Source organism: Chanodichthys erythropterus, chromosome 13 (assembly GCF_024489055.1).
Source record: "Chanodichthys erythropterus isolate Z2021 chromosome 13, ASM2448905v1, whole genome shotgun sequence".
In the NCBI taxonomy this organism is placed as follows: Eukaryota; Metazoa; Chordata; class Actinopteri; order Cypriniformes; family Xenocyprididae; genus Chanodichthys; species Chanodichthys erythropterus.
The window spans coordinates 53,215,976-53,234,340 of NC_090233.1; the positions used below are offsets into that span (position 1 = coordinate 53,215,976).

General features: G+C 46.8%; 2 protein-coding genes across 3 annotated transcripts in view; one reads left to right on the forward strand and one right to left on the reverse strand.

The window, feature by feature from the left end:
* LOC137033595 (endoplasmic reticulum chaperone BiP-like) overlaps nucleotides 1–18,365 on the reverse strand; it is a 44,618-nt gene that overhangs the window by 18,981 nt on the left and 7,272 nt on the right. For both annotated transcript variants that reach the window (XM_067405608.1, XM_067405607.1), the window contains exons 2-3: nucleotides 6,210–6,313; nucleotides 6,006–6,101 (exon numbers count right to left, since the gene is read on the reverse strand). In XM_067405608.1, the coding sequence (XP_067261709.1) occupies nucleotides 6,006–6,101; nucleotides 6,210–6,289 (176 nt within the window). In that variant the 5' untranslated portion in view covers nucleotides 6,290–6,313. The remainder of the gene's footprint in view (nucleotides 1–6,005; nucleotides 6,102–6,209; nucleotides 6,314–18,365) is intronic.
* Nucleotides 16,601–17,840, forward strand: LOC137035130 (uncharacterized). The gene is made up of 2 exons (XM_067408454.1): nucleotides 16,601–16,713; nucleotides 16,983–17,840. Exons 1-2 carry the CDS (start codon nucleotides 16,606–16,608, stop codon nucleotides 17,787–17,789), a joined length of 915 nt encoding a protein of 304 aa, XP_067264555.1. The 5' UTR covers nucleotides 16,601–16,605; the 3' UTR covers nucleotides 17,790–17,840.

The following is an 18,365-nucleotide window of genomic DNA, read 5'->3' on the forward strand; positions in this document are numbered from 1 at the left end:
GAGTTAGAGATCCACATGCAGGCTTTAATTAACAGGAGAGCGGAGTCGTACAGGCAGAGGGTCAAACACCAGCAAACAGATACAGGAAAGGCAAGGCAAGGCAAAAGAGTAATCCAAACACAGGCTATGGTCAAGGCAGGCAGCAAACAATCATCAAACAAAGAAACAGTCCAGGGTCAAAAACACAGGCAAGGCAAGGAACACACGGAGACAAGGATGAAAACAAGGCTAAACAATACTCAGCCATGAGTGTGTGTGTGAGTGCAGCTTATAAAGTATCACTGATGGGAAACAGGCGTGAGCGCATGATTGGTTCCTAGGTGGGGGATTGTGGGAAATGGAGTCCATATGATGATAATAGAGCACGGACCCAGGGCACATGTAACAATCTCAGAGTTAAACTGTGTCAAATATTAATCTTAATTATGTCAGATAACACTTAAGCAAAACATGGTCAGGTCAAAAGATGAATCATTTTTGGTTTTAAATTTTTATAAATTTTACTGGAGAATTTTTGGGTACTGTTACAACAGAGACACGGAGACTGAAGTAGAAGCAATCCAGTTAAGTATTTATTTACAAGCAGTAGAGCACAGAATGATAACAGGCAGATATAGCGTGATGAGAGATGAATGGGAAATAATACTGTCCTTTTCAACTTGCAGATGCTGGATGAGAGATGCAGTTGAGGGAGACGATGGAGACACTCACACACACAGGTAGGTTTGCACACGGGGAGACCAGGAGACGAAGGAGATGAAGGAGATCGCTGGAGCAGGTAGGTAAGTCGTTTGGGAGTCCTTAAGGTAAGCACACATATCATGTAGTGCGAACGAGACCGGACAGTGAGTGTGTGTGAGTGTGGTGGCTTTATGGTGCTGGTGATTGCAGAGTAATGACGTGCAGGTGGCGGTGATTAGAAGGCTGGTGATTGAGTGCGTGGGTACTGCAGTGAGGTGGAACCTGACGTGTCTGTGACAGTACCCCCCCTCCCACGGCCCGCTCCTGAGGGCCGCGGACCTCGACGCCGTGGTGGTCGTCCTCTAGGTCGTGGGGCAGGTCTGTCCGGGTGATTGGCGTGGAAGTTCTGTAATAGGATAGGATCAAGGATATCATTCTTGGGTACCCATGAGCGTTCCTCGGGGCCATAACCTTCCCAGTCAACGAGGTACTCGAGCTGACCACCACGGCGCCGGGAATCCAGGATCTCATGAACCACGTAAGCTGTGCCGTCCTCCAGGATGAGTGGAAGGGGGGGCTCGGCGGCTGCCACGTCAGGTTCTGTGGAGGGAACAACAGAAGGGTGGTGAGGTTTTAGCAGAGAAACGTGGAAAGTAGGATGAATTCTACTATACTGTGCAGGGAGTTGGAGACGGTAAGTGACGGGGTTGATCTGCTGAAGGATGGTGAACGGGCCAATGAAGCGGGGACTCAGCTTCTTGCAGGGCAGACGCATCCTGATGTCCCTGGTGGACAGCCAGACCTTCTGCCCCGGTTGATAGACCGGAGAGTCGGAGCGTCGAAGGTCGGCTGTCCTCTTGCGTCTGCGCAGGGCTCTCAGCAGTTGGTAGTGAGCTGAGTCCCATACCCTCTCGCTCTCCCGGAACCAGTAGTCGACTGCAGGGACGTTGGAGGGTTCCCCATCCCAGGGGAACAGCGGGGGTTGGTAGCCGAGTACGCACTGGAAGGGTGTTAGTCCAGTTGTGGCTTGACGGAGGGAGTTCTGTGCGTACTCGGCCCAACCCAGGTACTGGTTCCAGGAGTTCTGGTGGCCGTGACAGAAGGTACGCAGGAAGCGGCCAATCTCCTGGATCTTCCTTTCCGTCTGCCCGTTCGACTGAGGATGGTATCCAGATGACAGGCTGACGGTCACACCCAGGAGGGAGAAGAAGGCCTTCCAGACGTGGGAAATGAATTGAGGTCCTCTGTCGGAGACTATATCTTCAGGTATTCCATAATAGCGAAAAACATGGTTGAATAGCATCTCTGCCGTGGCCATAGCGGTAGGTAGACCCTCCAGGGGTATCAAACGGCAGGACTTGGAGAAACGGTCTACCACCACCAGGATGCACGTGTGACCATCAGACTCAGGGAGGTCGGTGACGAAGTCCACTCCCAGGTGTGACCAGGGTCGCTCAGGAACGGGCAGAGGAAGTAGCTTGCCGGTGGGAAGATGGCGTGGACTTTTGGAGATGGCGCACTCCCTGCAGCCCTGCACGTACCTTCTGACGTCGTTGGCCATGTTGGGCCACCAGAAACGTTGTTTGAGCAACGAGAGGGTCTCATTGACCCCCGGGTGACCAGTGCCAAGTGATGAGTGGGTATTGTGCAGAAGTGGAGTGCGACGTGCCCGTGTGACGTATTGCAAGCCTTGGGGGCAACCCGGCGGAGTGCGTGTGGAGGCATTGGAGGAGGGAATGGTTTCTTCGGACCACTGGATAGGGTTCACGAAGATAGACTCCGGCAGGATCTTTTCAGGCTCTTCGGGCTTGTCCTCAGGGGAATGGATGCGAGACAGAGCGTCAGCTTTAGTGTTCTTAGAACCAGGGCGGTAAGAGATGGAGAAATGGAATCTAGAGAAAAACATGGCCCAGTGAGCTTGGCGAGGGTTGAGTCTTTTGGCAGCCTTCAGATATTCGAGATTTTTATGGTCAGTGAGAACTTGAAACGGATGAGTAGCCCCCTCCAACCAATGCCTCCACTCCTCGAGGGCAAGCTTGACGGCCAGGAGTTCGCGGTCACCGATGTTATAGTTGACCTCCGTCGGGTTGAGCTTGCGGGAGAAGAAGGCGCATGGATGAAGTCTACTTGGCGTCCCCTGCTGCTGTGAAAGGACCGCTCCCACTCCGGTGGTGGAGGCGTCCACTTCCACGATGAATGGTAGGTCCGGGTTAGGGTGGATGAGGAGGGGAGCGGTGGTGAAGGCTCTTTTCAGGGTCTCGAAGGCGTTGGTGGCAAGTTGGGACCAGGACAGAGACTTGGGCTGGTTACGGAGTAAGTTAGTGAGGGGACTGACGATGGTACTGTAATTCTTGATAAATCTGCGGTAGAAGTTGGAGAATCCTAGGAATCGTTGGAGCTCTTTGATAGTTGATGGAGTGGGCCAGGACTGGATAGCGGTGACCTTCCCCTCGTCCATCCGGATGCCACTGTGGTCAATGATGTATCCTAGAAACTGTACGGAGGGTTGGTGAAAGGAGCACTTCTCAGCTTTCAGGAAGAGGTGAAACTGTCGTAAGCGTTGAAGGACCTCCGCAACGTGGTGGCGATGTTCGGCCAAGCTCCGGGAGTAGATGAGGATGTCATCAATATATACCAGAACAAACTTGTGGAGATACTCCCGGAGCACCTCGTGAATGAAATCCTGGAATACGGAGGGGGCGTTGACCAGGCCATACGGCATGACGAGATATTCGTAGTGTCCGGTGGGCGTGACAAAGGCGGTCTTCCACTCGTCCCCCTCACGTATCCGGATGAGTTTGTACGCGCTGCGGAGGTCCAACTTGGTGAACACAGTGGCACCGCGGAGATGTTCCAGGGCCGCTGGGACGAGGGGAAGTGGGTAGCGGAATTTGACGGTGATTTTGTTGAGGGCACGGTAGTCGATGCAGGGCCTCAAGCCTCCGTCCTTCTTTGCCACAAAAAAGAAGCTTGAAGCAGCAGGGGAAGTAGACGGGCGGATGTATCCCTGTTCGAGTGCCTCTTTGATGTATTCCTCCATGGCCTTCTCCTCCGGTAGTGATAGGGGGTAAATGCGTCCCCTAGGCACTGGTTCACCCGGTAGCAGATCGATGGCACAGTCCCATGGCCGGTGTGGAGGAAGTTTGGAGGCGCGCTGCGGGCAGAAAACGTCACTGAAGGGGGCGTAGTCCGGGGGAACATCCACGGAGCGTTTCTCGACAGGGCTTTCGATAGAGGTGGCGTTCATGGAGAGAGACTTGGAGAGTGGAGACTTTGGAACAGGAAGCGCTGGGAAACAGTCGGGAAAGCAGTGATCGCCCCACTTCAGGATTTCGCCCGTGCGCCAAGAGATGGTGGGATTGTGTTGTTCTAGCCACGGGCGCCCTAGAACCACGTCAGCGGTGGATTCCTCCAGAACCAGCAGATGTACCTTCTCCGAGTGCAGGATGCCGACACAGAGTTGAAGAGGTCCCACATAATGACGGATGTTCTTACGGCTCAGGGGTTTGCCCGTGATGGAGTGGATTTGATAGCTAGTCGGAGACGGGGAGACTTTGAGGTTGAGTTGTCGGCAGAGGGCACCAGAGATGAAATTTCCTGCTGACCCTGAGTCGAGGAGCGCCACCACTGGAACAGAGGTGTTTGCAGCAGTAAGGATTACAACAGTAGTGAGTGGTTTCATTTTTTGGATAGAGGGAAAAATTGCACTCACCACGGGCCGAGGAGGACGGGTTGGGCATGTGGAGATGACATGCCCCGGTAATCCACAATATAAACATAAGTTCAGGGTCAGCCTTCTTTGTCTCTCATTTGTGGTGAGACGAGAATGAGCAATCTGCATGGGTTCGGTGGCTGGTTCTGGAGAGCTGACGGGTTCGGACCGACGGAGGAGGTTGGTGATGGTTGACTGGCCCTGGTGCTCTAGGAGACACGACTGCATACGGGACCCCACGCGAATGGCGAGTTGGATGAAGCGTTCCAGTCCAATGGAGTCCTCGTATGCAGCGAGATGCAGCCGCATATTGGGTTCCAACCCCTGACGGAATGATGTGATGAGAGCTTGTTCATTCCATCCGCTGGTGGCGGCTAGCGTTCTGAACTGCAAGGCATATTCGTTAACAGAGAGATTACGTTGTTTTAGATTATAGAGTTTCTCACCAGTCGATGAATCCGTCAGAGGTCTCCCGAAGACCTCTCGGAAGTGAGAGACGAACGCCGAGTAAGATCTGACCACAGGGCCCTTTTGAGTCCACAGAGAGTCTGCCCAATGCAGGGCCTTACCTTGCAATTGCGAGATGATGAACGCTATTTTAGCCGTGTCGGTGGTGTAGAATTGCGGCTGCATCTCCAGGACCAGTTTGCATTGGAGAAGGAATCCGCTGCATTCCTCCGCCGATCCAGAGTAGGGCGCCGGTTTGGCCATGGGACTGGCGGTGAATGCAGGTGAGGAAGCGGTGCTGGCTGGTGCTGGAGTGGAAGCGTTGCTGGAGGAAGATGACGATAGCTGTCGTGTGAGTGTTCGGCGCAGCGTGTCCACGAGCTCTTGAAACGGGTCGTTGGTGCTCATACTGTGAAGTTGTTATGGTCCGGTCTTCTGTTACAACAGAGACACGGAGACTGAAGTAGAAGCAATCCAGTTAAGTATTTATTTACAAGCAGTAGAGCACAGAATGATAACAGGCAGATATAGCGTGATGAGAGATGAATGGGAAATAATACTGTCCTTTTCAACTTGCAGATGCTGGATGAGAGATGCAGTTGAGGGAGACGATGGAGACACTCACACACACAGGTAGGTTTGCACACGGGGAGACCAGGAGACGAAGGAGATGAAGGAGATCGCTGGAGCAGGTAGGTAAGTCGTTTGGGAGTCCTTAAGGTTAGCATACATATCATGTAGTGCGAACGAGACCGGACAGTGAGTGTGTGTGAGTGTGGTGGCTTTATGGTGCTGGTGATTGCAGAGTAATGACGTGCAGGTGGCGGTGATTAGAAGGCTGGTGATTGAGTGCGTGGGTACTGCAGTGAGGTGGAACCTGACGTGTCTGTGACAGGTACATTGTCACAGTTTATTTTATTTTGCTATCCTCACTTACATAAATGAACTTTAGTGTCCTGCACCCAACTGTAAAAATATACCATAAATATAAAAAGCGAAAATCTTTGGTTTGACTATAATTTTTTTTAATATAATATATATATTCTATTTAAATAATACAATGAGGAAAAAAACAAAGTAAAACAAAAATGTTATATATAAAATATAAAATATATAAAAAGGTATAAAATGTATATTAAATCTATTTTTATTATATCAAATTCACCAGGAGTAGGTCGTCCCGAGGTCTATCCCAACCACTGTCCCAACACTTTCCTTCTTCTCGTCCTCTTCAGCAAACTCGCTCTTTAATGCTCCAACACTGATGAAAAAAAGAAAACAGTACAAGTACACAGTAATACAGTTTATTATAAAGTATAAGAGAGAAATGATTCCGAATGAAATATCCTCACTACTAAATATTCCTTACCTAGTTAGTGGTATTATAACAAGGTAGAAGCTCACAAACACCATCAAAAACAGGCAAAGGAGTCGCATTTTGGCATACATGTTGTGTCAAATCTTAACTGATTTCTGTAAAGAATACATTAAAAATTAGTGTCAAAGGTTGGAAACTTTAGTATAATCAAGCAATACTGTCAGGGATGGTAACTGTATAAAGTGCATGAAGGACATCTATTCAGGAGACTTTTAATATAATAAGCAAAACAATAAACAGGAGAATAAACGGAGGAGAAACATACCACACATCAAGTCACCTTTATTTATATTGCACTTTTTACAATACACATTATGTCAAAGCAGCTTTACAGTGATAACTGGTATATAATTTTGGCTGTACAGCAGCTCTTAAAGAAAATTGTGTCATTGTAAATTCAGTATTGATTCATTCCATTGTAAAAGTCAATAGTTATTAATGTAGTTCGCATACAATGGTGTCAATGCAGGCAGATCAAAACATTGAATATCAAGTGTCCCTAACTAAGCAAGCCAAAGGAACCCAAATTCCAACATGTGACATCAGGTGACAAACGGGTGATTAAAAATGGATAGAAAAAAACCTTGGGATAAACCAGGCTTAGTCGGGGGGCCAGTTCTCCTCTGGCCAACAGCGAACAGTGCATGATTATGATTACCCCATGAAAAGGTGTGTCTTCACGCCATAAGAAGATAGTCCAACAGATGCAGTGTGGACAGGGGCTTGGGAGGAGCAAACAAAAGTCCAAGGGGTGGGAGGTTTTTTGCCCTGGAGCCTGCTCACAGGTGTTGTCGGATCGTAGTCAGACACCGCTAACAGCACAAAACAGCACTACATGCTTGTGTTGCTTCAGAAGCTACTGAGCCTATTAGCTTTGCTTAAAAAAAAAAGAGCTTTATTTTCTAAGCTTTCCTAAAGTTTGTATACAGCATGCAAGATTTATGCGCATGATCCAAGTCTTATTGTCTAAAGTGTTAGTGTTTCCTATATTTACCAATATAAACAAGGAATGGTAGTAAATAAAGATTCAAAACAAAAGACAGGAGCAATCAATCAATGCAGTAGAAAAAGGTCATATCATCACATATCAGTGTGAAAATAACTCAAAATACGGTCAAATTTCGTCATAGTGTTATACATCATACATATAGTGTTATACAAGTGTTATACATCATTCGAAACAGCTAAGTGTCTACTTTTATTTGTATACACTCACAATAATGACAAAACTTTCATATGTGCTTTTGTAAAATAAAGAAAACAAACAGGGTGCACTTTCTGCCATCTCAGTCTCTGTGAAACACATTTCCAAAATTAACTGTAACTCAGCTAGTACTTTCCACACAGAACAGTAAATAGTCAAAAAAAAGGCAATTTACTGTTTGTCTGACCTGACAAAGACCTCTTTGGTTGAAACATTGTCTTTTTAATACATTTTGAGAGCAGCAGTGTGCCGATTTTTGTTAGTGGTTCTGATGTTCGAGCACCTGCTCTAAGTTGAGCTGGGATGTGCGCATACTACTTTTTTCTCTAACATACAAACTGTAACATGTTAGAATGTGTTCGTGAATATCTGTTCAAACATAGATGTTAATGTGCTAAACAATAAAGTTTCAAAGAATAAATGGTCTCTGTAAGCGCTGTGAGTTTGAGTCACTTACGATGTGCATTTGATAAGAAAAACACGCTCACTTCATAACATCATAAGTGTTTGAAATAATTTACATTTGGGATCTGAGTGGCTTCTTATAACAGAATGAGGCAGACAGTATATTATTTTAAACTATTCTATATAAAATGTATCCAATGTCAATTAGAGTTGCATCATAAAATAATAATTATGAAAATATCCAATAAGGCTTGAAAAAAAATCTTCTTTTTATTCAGCTACAGTGATAATTGTATAAGGGATATACTGGAACAGCATGTTATTTTAGTTCTGTGAGGCATATGTGAAATTCTGTGCATGGGTGCCTTCCAGTATGAATTAAACATACATAACATTTATAATGATTCATGTTTTCTGTAAATCAAAATTAAATACAATTAGGCACATTTATATTTTTTGTGAAATTTAAATCACAATATTAATCAGAAAAATCCCAATTAGAAGCAGCGCTAGTTGCTTCTGATATCAGCAAGTCAACAGTTTAGTCCTGCTAAATCTGTTTTTCCCTACTGTACAACATCAGCAAGCTGCACTACATGTGTCAGACACAGACGAGGACACAGATGAGGTAAGTGCAACAGTGTTTATTAACAGAGGTTTCAGACACAGGTGAAGACACAGGTAAAGAATCTTGACACGTAGAACTGATGAATGGTATAACAATGACAACTTTCCTTGGTAGATGACGATGGTGACACAGATGATGACGGAGGACTCAGGACTGGAGATGAAGACGATGAAGACAACAGTAGGTACAATGTTCAGGTAAGACGAGGTCGAGTGACGTGTAGGGATCGGTGCAAGACCAGACAATGAGTGAATGGGACTGGCGTGCTTATATGTGGCTCTGGTGATGATGCACAGGTGTTCAGTATTCAGGTGATTGTGAACGAGTGGGCGTGGCGTAAGTGTTCGTGTCAGGAGGTGCAGATTGTGTAGCCGTGACAGTACCCCCTCCTCCACGGGTGGCTCCTGACGGCTGGGAACGACGGCGGCGACGTGGTCTACCACGGCCTCAAGGAGCGGGACGGTCGGGATGTTCATGGTGGAATTCGGTAAGTAGACTGGGGTCAAGGATATCCTGGCGGTTGACCCAGCATCGCTCCTCTGGGCCGTAGTTCTCCCAGTCCACTAGGTACTCCAGTTGGGACCCACGTCGCCGCGAGTCAAGGATAGCTCTCACCCGGTAGATGTTGGTGTCTTCATCGATGGCAGGAGGAGGAGGTACGGCATCATCACCAGGCTCTGTGGAAGGAGGAGACAAAGGGTCAGTGAAGGGTTTGAGAAGAGAAACATGGAACGATGGTGAGATGCGGTACTGTGCTGGGAGTTGGAGACGGTAGGTCACTTCATTCAGCTGCCTCTCGATGGTGAATGGTCCGATGTACCGGGGACTCAGCTTACGGCAAGGCAGCCGGAGGCGGATGTCCCGAGTGGAGAGCCAGACTTGTTGTCCTGGTTGATATTGAGGAGTGGGTCGTCGGCGTGCGTCAGCTTGCTCCTTGTGCCTCCGGACTGCCTGCTGGAGGTGCACGTGAGCTGAGTCCCAGACCCTCTCGCTCTGTTGGAACCAGTGATCTACCGCTGGGATCTCCGAGGGCTCACCCGACCATGGAAACAAGGGAGGTTGGTATCCTAACACACACTGGAACGGGGTGAGCCCTGTGGTGGACTGCTGGAGGGAATTCTGGGCGTATTCGGCCCAGGGCAGATACTGGCTCCAACACTCCTGGTTACGGTGACAGTAGACCCTCAGGAACCTCCCGATTTCTTGGATTTTCCGCTCAGTCTGGCCGTTGGTCTGAGGGTGGTATCCTGACGAGAGGCTGACGAATACCCCTAGGAGGCGGAAGAATGCGGTCCAGACTCGGGAGATGAACTGTGGTCCGCGGTCAGAAACGATGTCTTTAGGTAAACCGAAGTGGCGGAAGACGTTGTGAAAGAGTGCCTCTGCCGTTTCGAAGGCCGTTGGTAGTCCTTTGAGAGGAATGAGCTTACAGGATTTCGAGAATCTATCCACCACAACGAGTATACAGGTGAATCCTTGCGAGGAAGGAAGATCTGTCATAAAGTCTATTCCAATGTGGGTCCAGGGTCGTTCTGGGATGGGCAGAGGCACAAGCTTTCCCTCCGGTAATCTCCTAGGGGTATCCGCGATGGCACAGACTGAGCAACCCTTGATGTACCGGGAGATGTCCTGAAGCATGGATGGCCACCAGTAACGTTGTTGAAGGAGCGAGAGGGTCCTTCTCCTGCCTGGGTGTCCAGAGCCCGGAGATGAGTGAGCTGAGTCCAAGAGGGTGATACGGTGCTGAGGTGGTACGTATATCCTACCCTCTGGACCTCCCTGCGGAGCAGGTTGGAGGAGGTTCTCTTGTTGGATCTGTTGGTTGATGGTCCACTGGATTGGGCTTACGATCATGGCTGGAGGGAGGATAGGCTCTGGAGGTTCAGGATCGGGATCTGCTTGATGAAGACGAGATAGAGCATCGGCACGGTTGTTCTGATCTTCTGGACGGTAGGTGACTTTGAAGTTGAATCTGGTGAAGAATAAGGCCCATCGGGCTTGGCGATGGTTGAGTCTTTTTGCGTCTCGTAGATATTCAAGGTTGCGGTGGTCAGTGATAACTTCAAACGGTTCCTTTGCTCCCTCCAGCCAATGTCGCCACTCCTTCAATGCGAGCTTGATCGCCAGGAGCTCACAATTGCACGGTTGTTCTGATCTCCTGGACGGTAGGTGATTTTGAAGTTGAATCTGGTGAAGAATAAGGCCCATCGGGCTTGGCGATGGTTGAGTCTTTTTGCGTCTCGTAGATATACAAGGTTGCGGTGGTCTGTGATAACTTCAAACGGTTCCTTTGCTCCCTCCAGCCAATGTCGCCACTTCTTCAATGCGAGCTTGATCGCCAGGAGCTCACAATTGCCAATGTCGTAATTCTGCTCCGCCGGGGATAGCTTCTTGGAATATAAGGCGCATGGATGGAGTCGTGGAGGATTCCCCTGCCGCTGGGACAGTACCGCTCCGACCCCGGTGGAAGAGGCATCTACCTCGACGATGAACTGACGGTTTGGATCGGGATGGACCAGGATCGGAGCGGACTTGAAGGCGAGTTTCAACTGATGGAAGGCGTTTGTGGCTGTGGGGTTCCAGGACAGAGACTTGGGCCGGTTACGGAGAAGAGAGGTGAGTGGTGAACTGAGCATGCTGTAGTTGTTGATGAAACGGCGGTAGAAGTTAGCAAAGCCCAGGAATCTCTGAAGCTCCTTAATGGTGTTGGGTTGTTTCCAGTGAGTGATGGCTTCCACCTTCCCCTGGTCCATCTTCACACCATTGGAATCGATGACATAACCTAGGAACTGGACTGAGGAGGTGTGGAATTCACATTTTTCCAGTTTAAGGTAGAGTTGGTGTTCACGGAGCTTCTGGAGGATGAGTTTGACATGGTTCACATGGTCTTCATTACGATGAGAGTAGATGAGGATGTCGTCGATGTATACAATGACGAACTTGTTCAGGTAATCTCGGAAAACTTCATTCATATAATTCTGGAACACAGACGGACTATTGGACAACCCATACGGCATCACCTGATATTGGTAGTGCCCGGACGGGGTGATGAACACTGTCTTCCACTCGTCCCCCTTCCGTATGCGAATCAGGTTGTATGCACTCCTCAAGTCCAGTTTTGAGAAAATGGTGGCTCCACGTAATTGTTCCAGGGCAGCTGGGACCAGAGGAAGGGGATAGCTGAAATTAACTGTCTGTGAATTGAGATGGCGATAGTCAATACACGGCCGCAAGCCTCCATCCTTTTTGGCCACGAAGAAGAAACTCGACGCGGCAGGGGAAGTCGATGGTCGTATGAATTCCTGCTGAAGAGCCTCTTGGACGTACTCCTCCATGGCCTTCTGCTCCGGGATGGAAAAGGGGTACACTCTTCCCTTTGGTAACGTGGCCCCAGGCAGGAGGTCGATGGCGCAGTCCCATGGCCGATGAGGTGGAAGTTGAGTAGCCAACCGCTTACTGAAGACATCCTGGAACGCCCGATAAGCTGAAGGAATGGTTACTTGGACTCGGGTTTCTGGACTTTCAACTGAGGTAGATTGGATCAGTAGTGGTGGTTCTCTGGATGAAGATGATGATTGAAGAACTTTTACAGGTAAGGTGATGCAGTGTTCATGGCAGTTCTTACCCCACTTGAGGATTTCACCAGTTGGCCAATGGATGTGAGGTTGGTGTTGGTTTAACCATGGGCGTCCCAGGATAATGTCAGCGGTTGACTCCTCCAGCACCATAAATGTGATGTCCTCCACATGCAAGTGACCGACGCGAAGGATGAGTGTGGGGGAGAAGTAACGGACATGACCTCGGCCCAGCGGTTTTCCCTGTATGGTCGTTATTTCCAGGTCGACGAGGCTGCGTTGACGTTTGGCATTCAGGAGATTGAGGGTTTGTTGGCTGATGAAGTTCCCCGCCGACCCGGAGTCGAGGAGGGCTTGTACTGAAACAGAAGATTGACAATGTCTTAGGTTCACCCAGGTTTTAGTTAAGCGTGCTGTTTGAGGAGTTAATTGAATGGTACTCACCGCTGGACGAGGAGGTCGAACTGGACAGGTGGGTAGTTGATGTCCATCTCCCCCACAATACAAACACAACTTTAAGTTGATGCGGCGTTGTCGTTCTGAGGTGGTGAGATGGTATGTATCAACTTGCATGGGTTCAGGTGCTGGAGGCGCGACAGATGGTGAGACGGGCGGAGGATTTACAGCGGGAGCGGTATGACTGCAAGCATCGAGTCGTTGGGAAACCCTGGATGGATTTTTGGATAAGATTCTCTAACCCCAGGGAATCTTCATATACCACGATCCATTGTTTAACTTCTTCACGTAATCCATGACGAAAAGCTGTGATGAGAGCGGTTTCATTCCAGCCGCTTATATAAGCGAGGGTGCGGAAGCGCACAGCATATGAACTTACAGTTTCGTTCCTTTCTTGGCGAATGTTGAATAGCTGATCGTGAATGGATAAATCAGCTGTCTGCTGGCCGAAGACTTCCTTTACCTGGGAACAGAATGAGGATACAGAACCAAGGATCGCAGAATTAGCTTCCCATAATGATTGGGCCCATTGCAGGGCTTTACCTGATAATAGATTAATGATGAACGCCACCCGGCTTCTTTCGGTGGTGAACAGATGAGCATTGGCTTCCAGGAAAAGAGAGCATTGTAGTAGGAACCCGCTGCAATCCTCCGCCGCGTCGCTGTATGTCGCTGGTTTGGCCATGGGACTCGCAGGGGCAGCTGAAGAAGTGAGCGGTGGAGTAGGTGTTGATGATGACGGTGCGGTCGTTGTGGTATTTTGAAGGAGTGAGGACCGTACAGCGTTGACCAGTTCCAGGAAGGGATCCGTGGTGCAGTCCCCGCCTGTGCCTGAAGAGCTCTGCATCAGGTCTGGTCTTCTGTCAGACACAGACGAGGACACAGATGAGGTAAGTGCAACAGTGTTTATTAACAGAGGTTTCAGACACAGGTGAAGACACAGGTAAAGAATCTTGACACGTAGAACTGATGAATGGTATAACAATGACAACTTTCCTTGGTAGATGACGATGGTGACACAGATGATGACGGAGGACTCAGGACTGGAGATGAAGACGATGAAGACAACAGTAGGTACAATGTTCAGGTAAGACGAGGTCGAGTGACGTGTAGGGATCGGTGCAAGACCAGACAATGAGTGAATGGGACTGGCGTGCTTATATGTGGCTCTGGTGATGATGCACAGGTGTTTAGTATTCATGTGATTGTGAACGAGTGGGCGTGGCGTAAGTGTTCGTGTCAGGAGGTGCAAATTGTGTAGCCGTGACAACATGAACATGGTAAAATGAAAAAACAAACACCTTGGAAATGACAGATATGTTGAACAGGAACTATTTCAGGAATGGCACAAAGGTGTGTGACTGTTAAAGTCTCTGTCTTTAGGCCAGTGTACTCAAAGGCCCCATTTACACTGCCCGGTTCAAGTGACCCAATTCCGATTTTTTCCTCCAATGTGGCACAGATCGGATATGAGTCACGACCGTGTACGCAGGAAAAAAGCGCATGGATTCCGATTTTCACAGATCGGTTTCAGGCCTCATTCATATGTGGTTATAAATCAGATATGAATCGGATACGTGCGTTTGCGCCTGCAGTGTAAGCGGACAGATCGGATATTCCCCTGTAAATGCGACTCCTGCGTCATTGAAAAGTGAGGGTTGTTTAACATTTCGCGGTACAGACATACCTATAAAAAACGGAGCATCTCTAGTTGACTGGTAGATTATTAATTGCATTTGTTTGTGTTAAATATAAGGCGATCTGACTCTTGAAATCACACTGAGTGTTCGTTGTTGCTGTTGTCAGTGACGACGGCTCGTGCACAGACGCGCGCTTCAGTCCCTATTCGTTCCATTGAAACCACAAAATAAAAAGCACACAAACTTGCAACTGCCCTTGATATACAATCACTGATGAATGAATTTGTTTTAATGACAAAAAAAAAAAAAAAAAAAAACTAGTAGGATGGCGGATTAGAGCCCATGAAGCTTTGAATATCTACCCGTGCCCGAGTATTCTTCAACTCACACGCTTCCAGCGGAGCTGCGTACGTATACCAGACCCTCCAGGATTTCGCGATGTTGCGATTTGCAACATCAACGCAAATTCAACCAATCCCCGCGAATTCGGGGCGGTGTTGCAATTTTAACCAATCACCGCAACTTTCCCGCAAATTTGACCAATCATTGGCGTCGTCTGGAGCTGACGTCGACAAATTACCTTCCGCCTTACTTCCGTGTTAAGAAAAGCAGCATGTGCGAGTCAAACGTTTCACACTTGCCGAGCAAAATAACAGCAATAGATCGCCAAAAGCAGTACCCTGGCATTCTGCATGAAAGCGGGGGGAAATTATTTTGCACTGCATGCAACATTGTGGTAGAACACAAAAGGAAATCATCGATTGACAAGCATTTTGCCACCGCAAAGCATAACATGAGATGTGCAGAAATGCAGGCAGGACGTCAGACGACGAGACAGATCACAATGACACAGGCTGTTGCATCCAAGTCAATTGCAAGCTCTGAAAGAATTAAGGTGAGTTATTTTAAATGTGCATGCATCGTTAATGTTAAAGTTGGTATATATTATCATGTAATTGACCTTTCGCCGAGAGTTTGATTGACAAGCGATCTAACCAATCAGAACGCCGCATCCGCCATTTTGTCCGACAAAGCAGCCAGTAGTTAAAAGATTAACCTCGGTGGAGTTAAACTTGAAAAATGGTGTGTATTGACGTCTTTCCGCGTTTGAAACAACATTCATTCTCATGTTCATGGACTAATAGGAAGAGATGATCGGTTTTTACGAGCGGTTGAGCTGAGGATCTACAGCAATCTGTCACGACCATGGTCACGACACATTAAAGAGCAACAAAACGTTTTTTATTGTTTGAATTTCTTTAATAACTACACGGTTTAAAAGCTGGGACTTTGTTTAATATCATAAGTAACCTGCTCTGTCTTGTCTGTCGATGTGTGGTCAGTATCCTCTTTGTTCCGCGATGTATTTTTCACTGCGTGTGGCGTGACAGCGCCACGGCTTGTCGGACAAAGCAACAGTAACTAAGGGGGGCGGGGCTCGGCGAAAGGCTAATTGCGCTGGTGTGCTTTCTCGTTTGCATATCAATAGCCCTCTCCCTGTCTCTCCCCCTCTCTTTGCCAGGGTTACATTACACCGAACAAAGAAACAAAAAGAAAGAAAACAGAAAATTTTGTTCTATTATAAGCAGGACTAAACTAATGGAAATGATAGTCAGTATATTAATGGCTATCTCTGTACGTGTTTGATTTATATATATATATATATATATATATATATATATATATATATATATAATATGAATATATATATATGAGAGAGAGATAGAGAGATGGATGTAGATACATACATACACCTACAATACCATCCCAGAATGTGGTTGATGTATTGATGTTTTTATTATTTTCTGTTTAGATTTGTTTAGATTGGGTAGCCACATGTACAGCTGTAAATATTCCACTCTCAAAGAGTGACCACCCTGTTTTGAGGAAGTTCCTCAAAGAGAAGGTTGTCAATGGTGGAGCGATTCCTGGGAGCCACCAGCTCCAAGAGAAATACTTGGGTGATGTCTACCTGCAGGAGAAAGAAACTCTCAAGACTAATTTAACCAAAAAGCCTGTTGCAGTCATTTGTGACGAAACTCCAGATGTAGAGGGCAGATGTGTACTGAACATTCTAATTGCACCACTAGAGAAGGATGAGTCTGGAAGAATTTTGGCGTACCTTGCAGACACAGTGTTCCTTGAGCAGTGTAACCACTCCACTGTGTCAATGGCTGTTGTAAAGTGTCTTCAAGAATACAGCATTGATAATGATGATGTCATTGTGTTTAACACGGATAATGCAGCCTATATGAAGAAGGCCTATACTGCTGCGCTGAAGTCCTTATTCCCAAATTCAGTGCATGTAACATGCATGGCTCATATTATGAACCTTGTCGGAAGTGCTTTTCGGAGACCTTTTGATCAATTGAATTCATTCATGCTGAGTTTCTCGCAAATGTTCTACCATGCTGGCTCACGCAAAAGAAGATATCTTCAATTCATGACAAAAAATCTACCACCAGGAAGGAAAGCAACCATGGCTCCAAATCCATGTGCAACTAGATGGAACTCATGGTTCACTGCTGTACAGTACCATTCAGAGCACTTCGGACTGTACAAGGAATTTATTGAGAAGGAAATTGATGTAAGTGGCATTCTCTTTGCTCATAATACAGTATTACAAATATATTCAATTCAATTCAGTTTTATTTATACAGCGCCATATTACAAATAAAAAATTCCTCAATGGCACCTTACAGGCAAATATACATTTCAGTTCCACCAAAGACATACATACCAACACATACACAGAGAAATACACAAAATGTCCAAAATGATGAATGAAATGCTATGTATTTTTGTGATTGATTGCCTGAACATAATTTTGACTCATTTGTTTTTTTCTATTCAAAGACCTGTGGAAAAACCACACCCCAGTCAGTGGAGAGACTCCATGAAATGCTCCAGGATCCAAATATGGCTGAAAGTCTACAGGTCCAGATCAGCATCATGGCAAATAAGTGTAGAGTGTTAATTGGACTTCTGGACATCTTCCAGAGCAGACGTCCTATAGTCACCAAAGCTTTTGACTACCTGGAGGATCTGCATATGAAGTTAGAGGCCAACAAAGATCTCAGCTATGAAACATGCGCAGAATACTTTGAGGGACTTGATCTATCTTTTGCTATCAAAATGCAGATCCTGAACAGAGTGGAACAGGCATACATCAATGCAGAGGACAAACTGAGCAAGTACATTTCTGATGGGCAACCTGCCATTAGTTTCCTGAAAGAGGTTAGGGTCTTTGATCCTCGTCACATTGCATTTATGAGTGATAGTGTGTCCAGCTACGAATCCATCCCAGGCTTCAGTGATGTGCCTAAAAATGAACTGGATGCCTACTTCACACGCCTTGGTCCAGCTGCAGTCCATGCTGCAGCATGTGGAGTTGTAGATCTAGATATATTCTGGGATGGACTTAAAGAGAGACTGCCTATACTCAGTGGCCTGGCCATAAGATACAAATCTGTCATTGTGAACTCAGCAGACGCTGAGCGGAGTAACAGCATCTACAAGCTGGTGTTGTCAAGCCGAAGGAGATCGGTCACAAATGACAACCTCAAAGCCTTGGTCTTTCTGTACCATAACCAGAGGCTTGCCAGTGGAGCGTTTGAGGACAAAGACTTTGAGGAGGACTTTGAGTCTTTTGATGAGGCCTAGGTGTTTAACCTTGTCATCTTTGTATGTTGTATTGTGTTGTGTTGTGCTGACGCCAGGAATGTATCGACACCTTTTGAATTTGGAGTCAGTGTTTATATACCCTTAAGTTCTCCACAGTGTTACTGAAAGTGTGTTATGTTTACAGTGAAGGACTGTGTGCACTTTACATTGTTTTTGAGATAATTCAAGAAATTAATGGATGCCAAAATTGTATTTTATTTTCCATTGTTTAGGCATCTTCAGCATTAAGCTGTGAGGTTCTGTTCAAATTTTGAACTGAGATTGTTTTTTATTTCTGATATGAATACTGAGCCATTTATATTATTAGTTCATTATTATTTTATGTAGTCTTCAGGAGAGACTGCCTGCACACAGTACTAGTACTAATGTTTGTTTTGTTTTACTTATATGAAGGCTGAGACATTCATGTTTTACTTCATGTAGTGCTGTTCTGTGCACTTTAACTTTTGAACCACATTTGGATAAGTAAAGCCTATTTTGCTGCATTTTTGTAATCCTGGTAATCTTTTATTTGCCATATTGGTAAGATTGTTTATAGGATCATTTCTCAGTGTC

What these genes read in the sequence shown, in the direction of transcription:
- LOC137035130 (XM_067408454.1), top strand. Translation starts at nt 16,606, where the DNA reads ATGGCTCCAAATCCATGTGCAACTAGATGGAACTCATGGTTCACTGCT. An exon ending in TTATTGAGAAGGAAATTGAT is followed by an intron (nt 16,714 to 16,982) that starts GTAAGTGGCATT and finishes TTCTATTCAAAG; the next exon opens with ACCTGTGGAAAAACCACACC.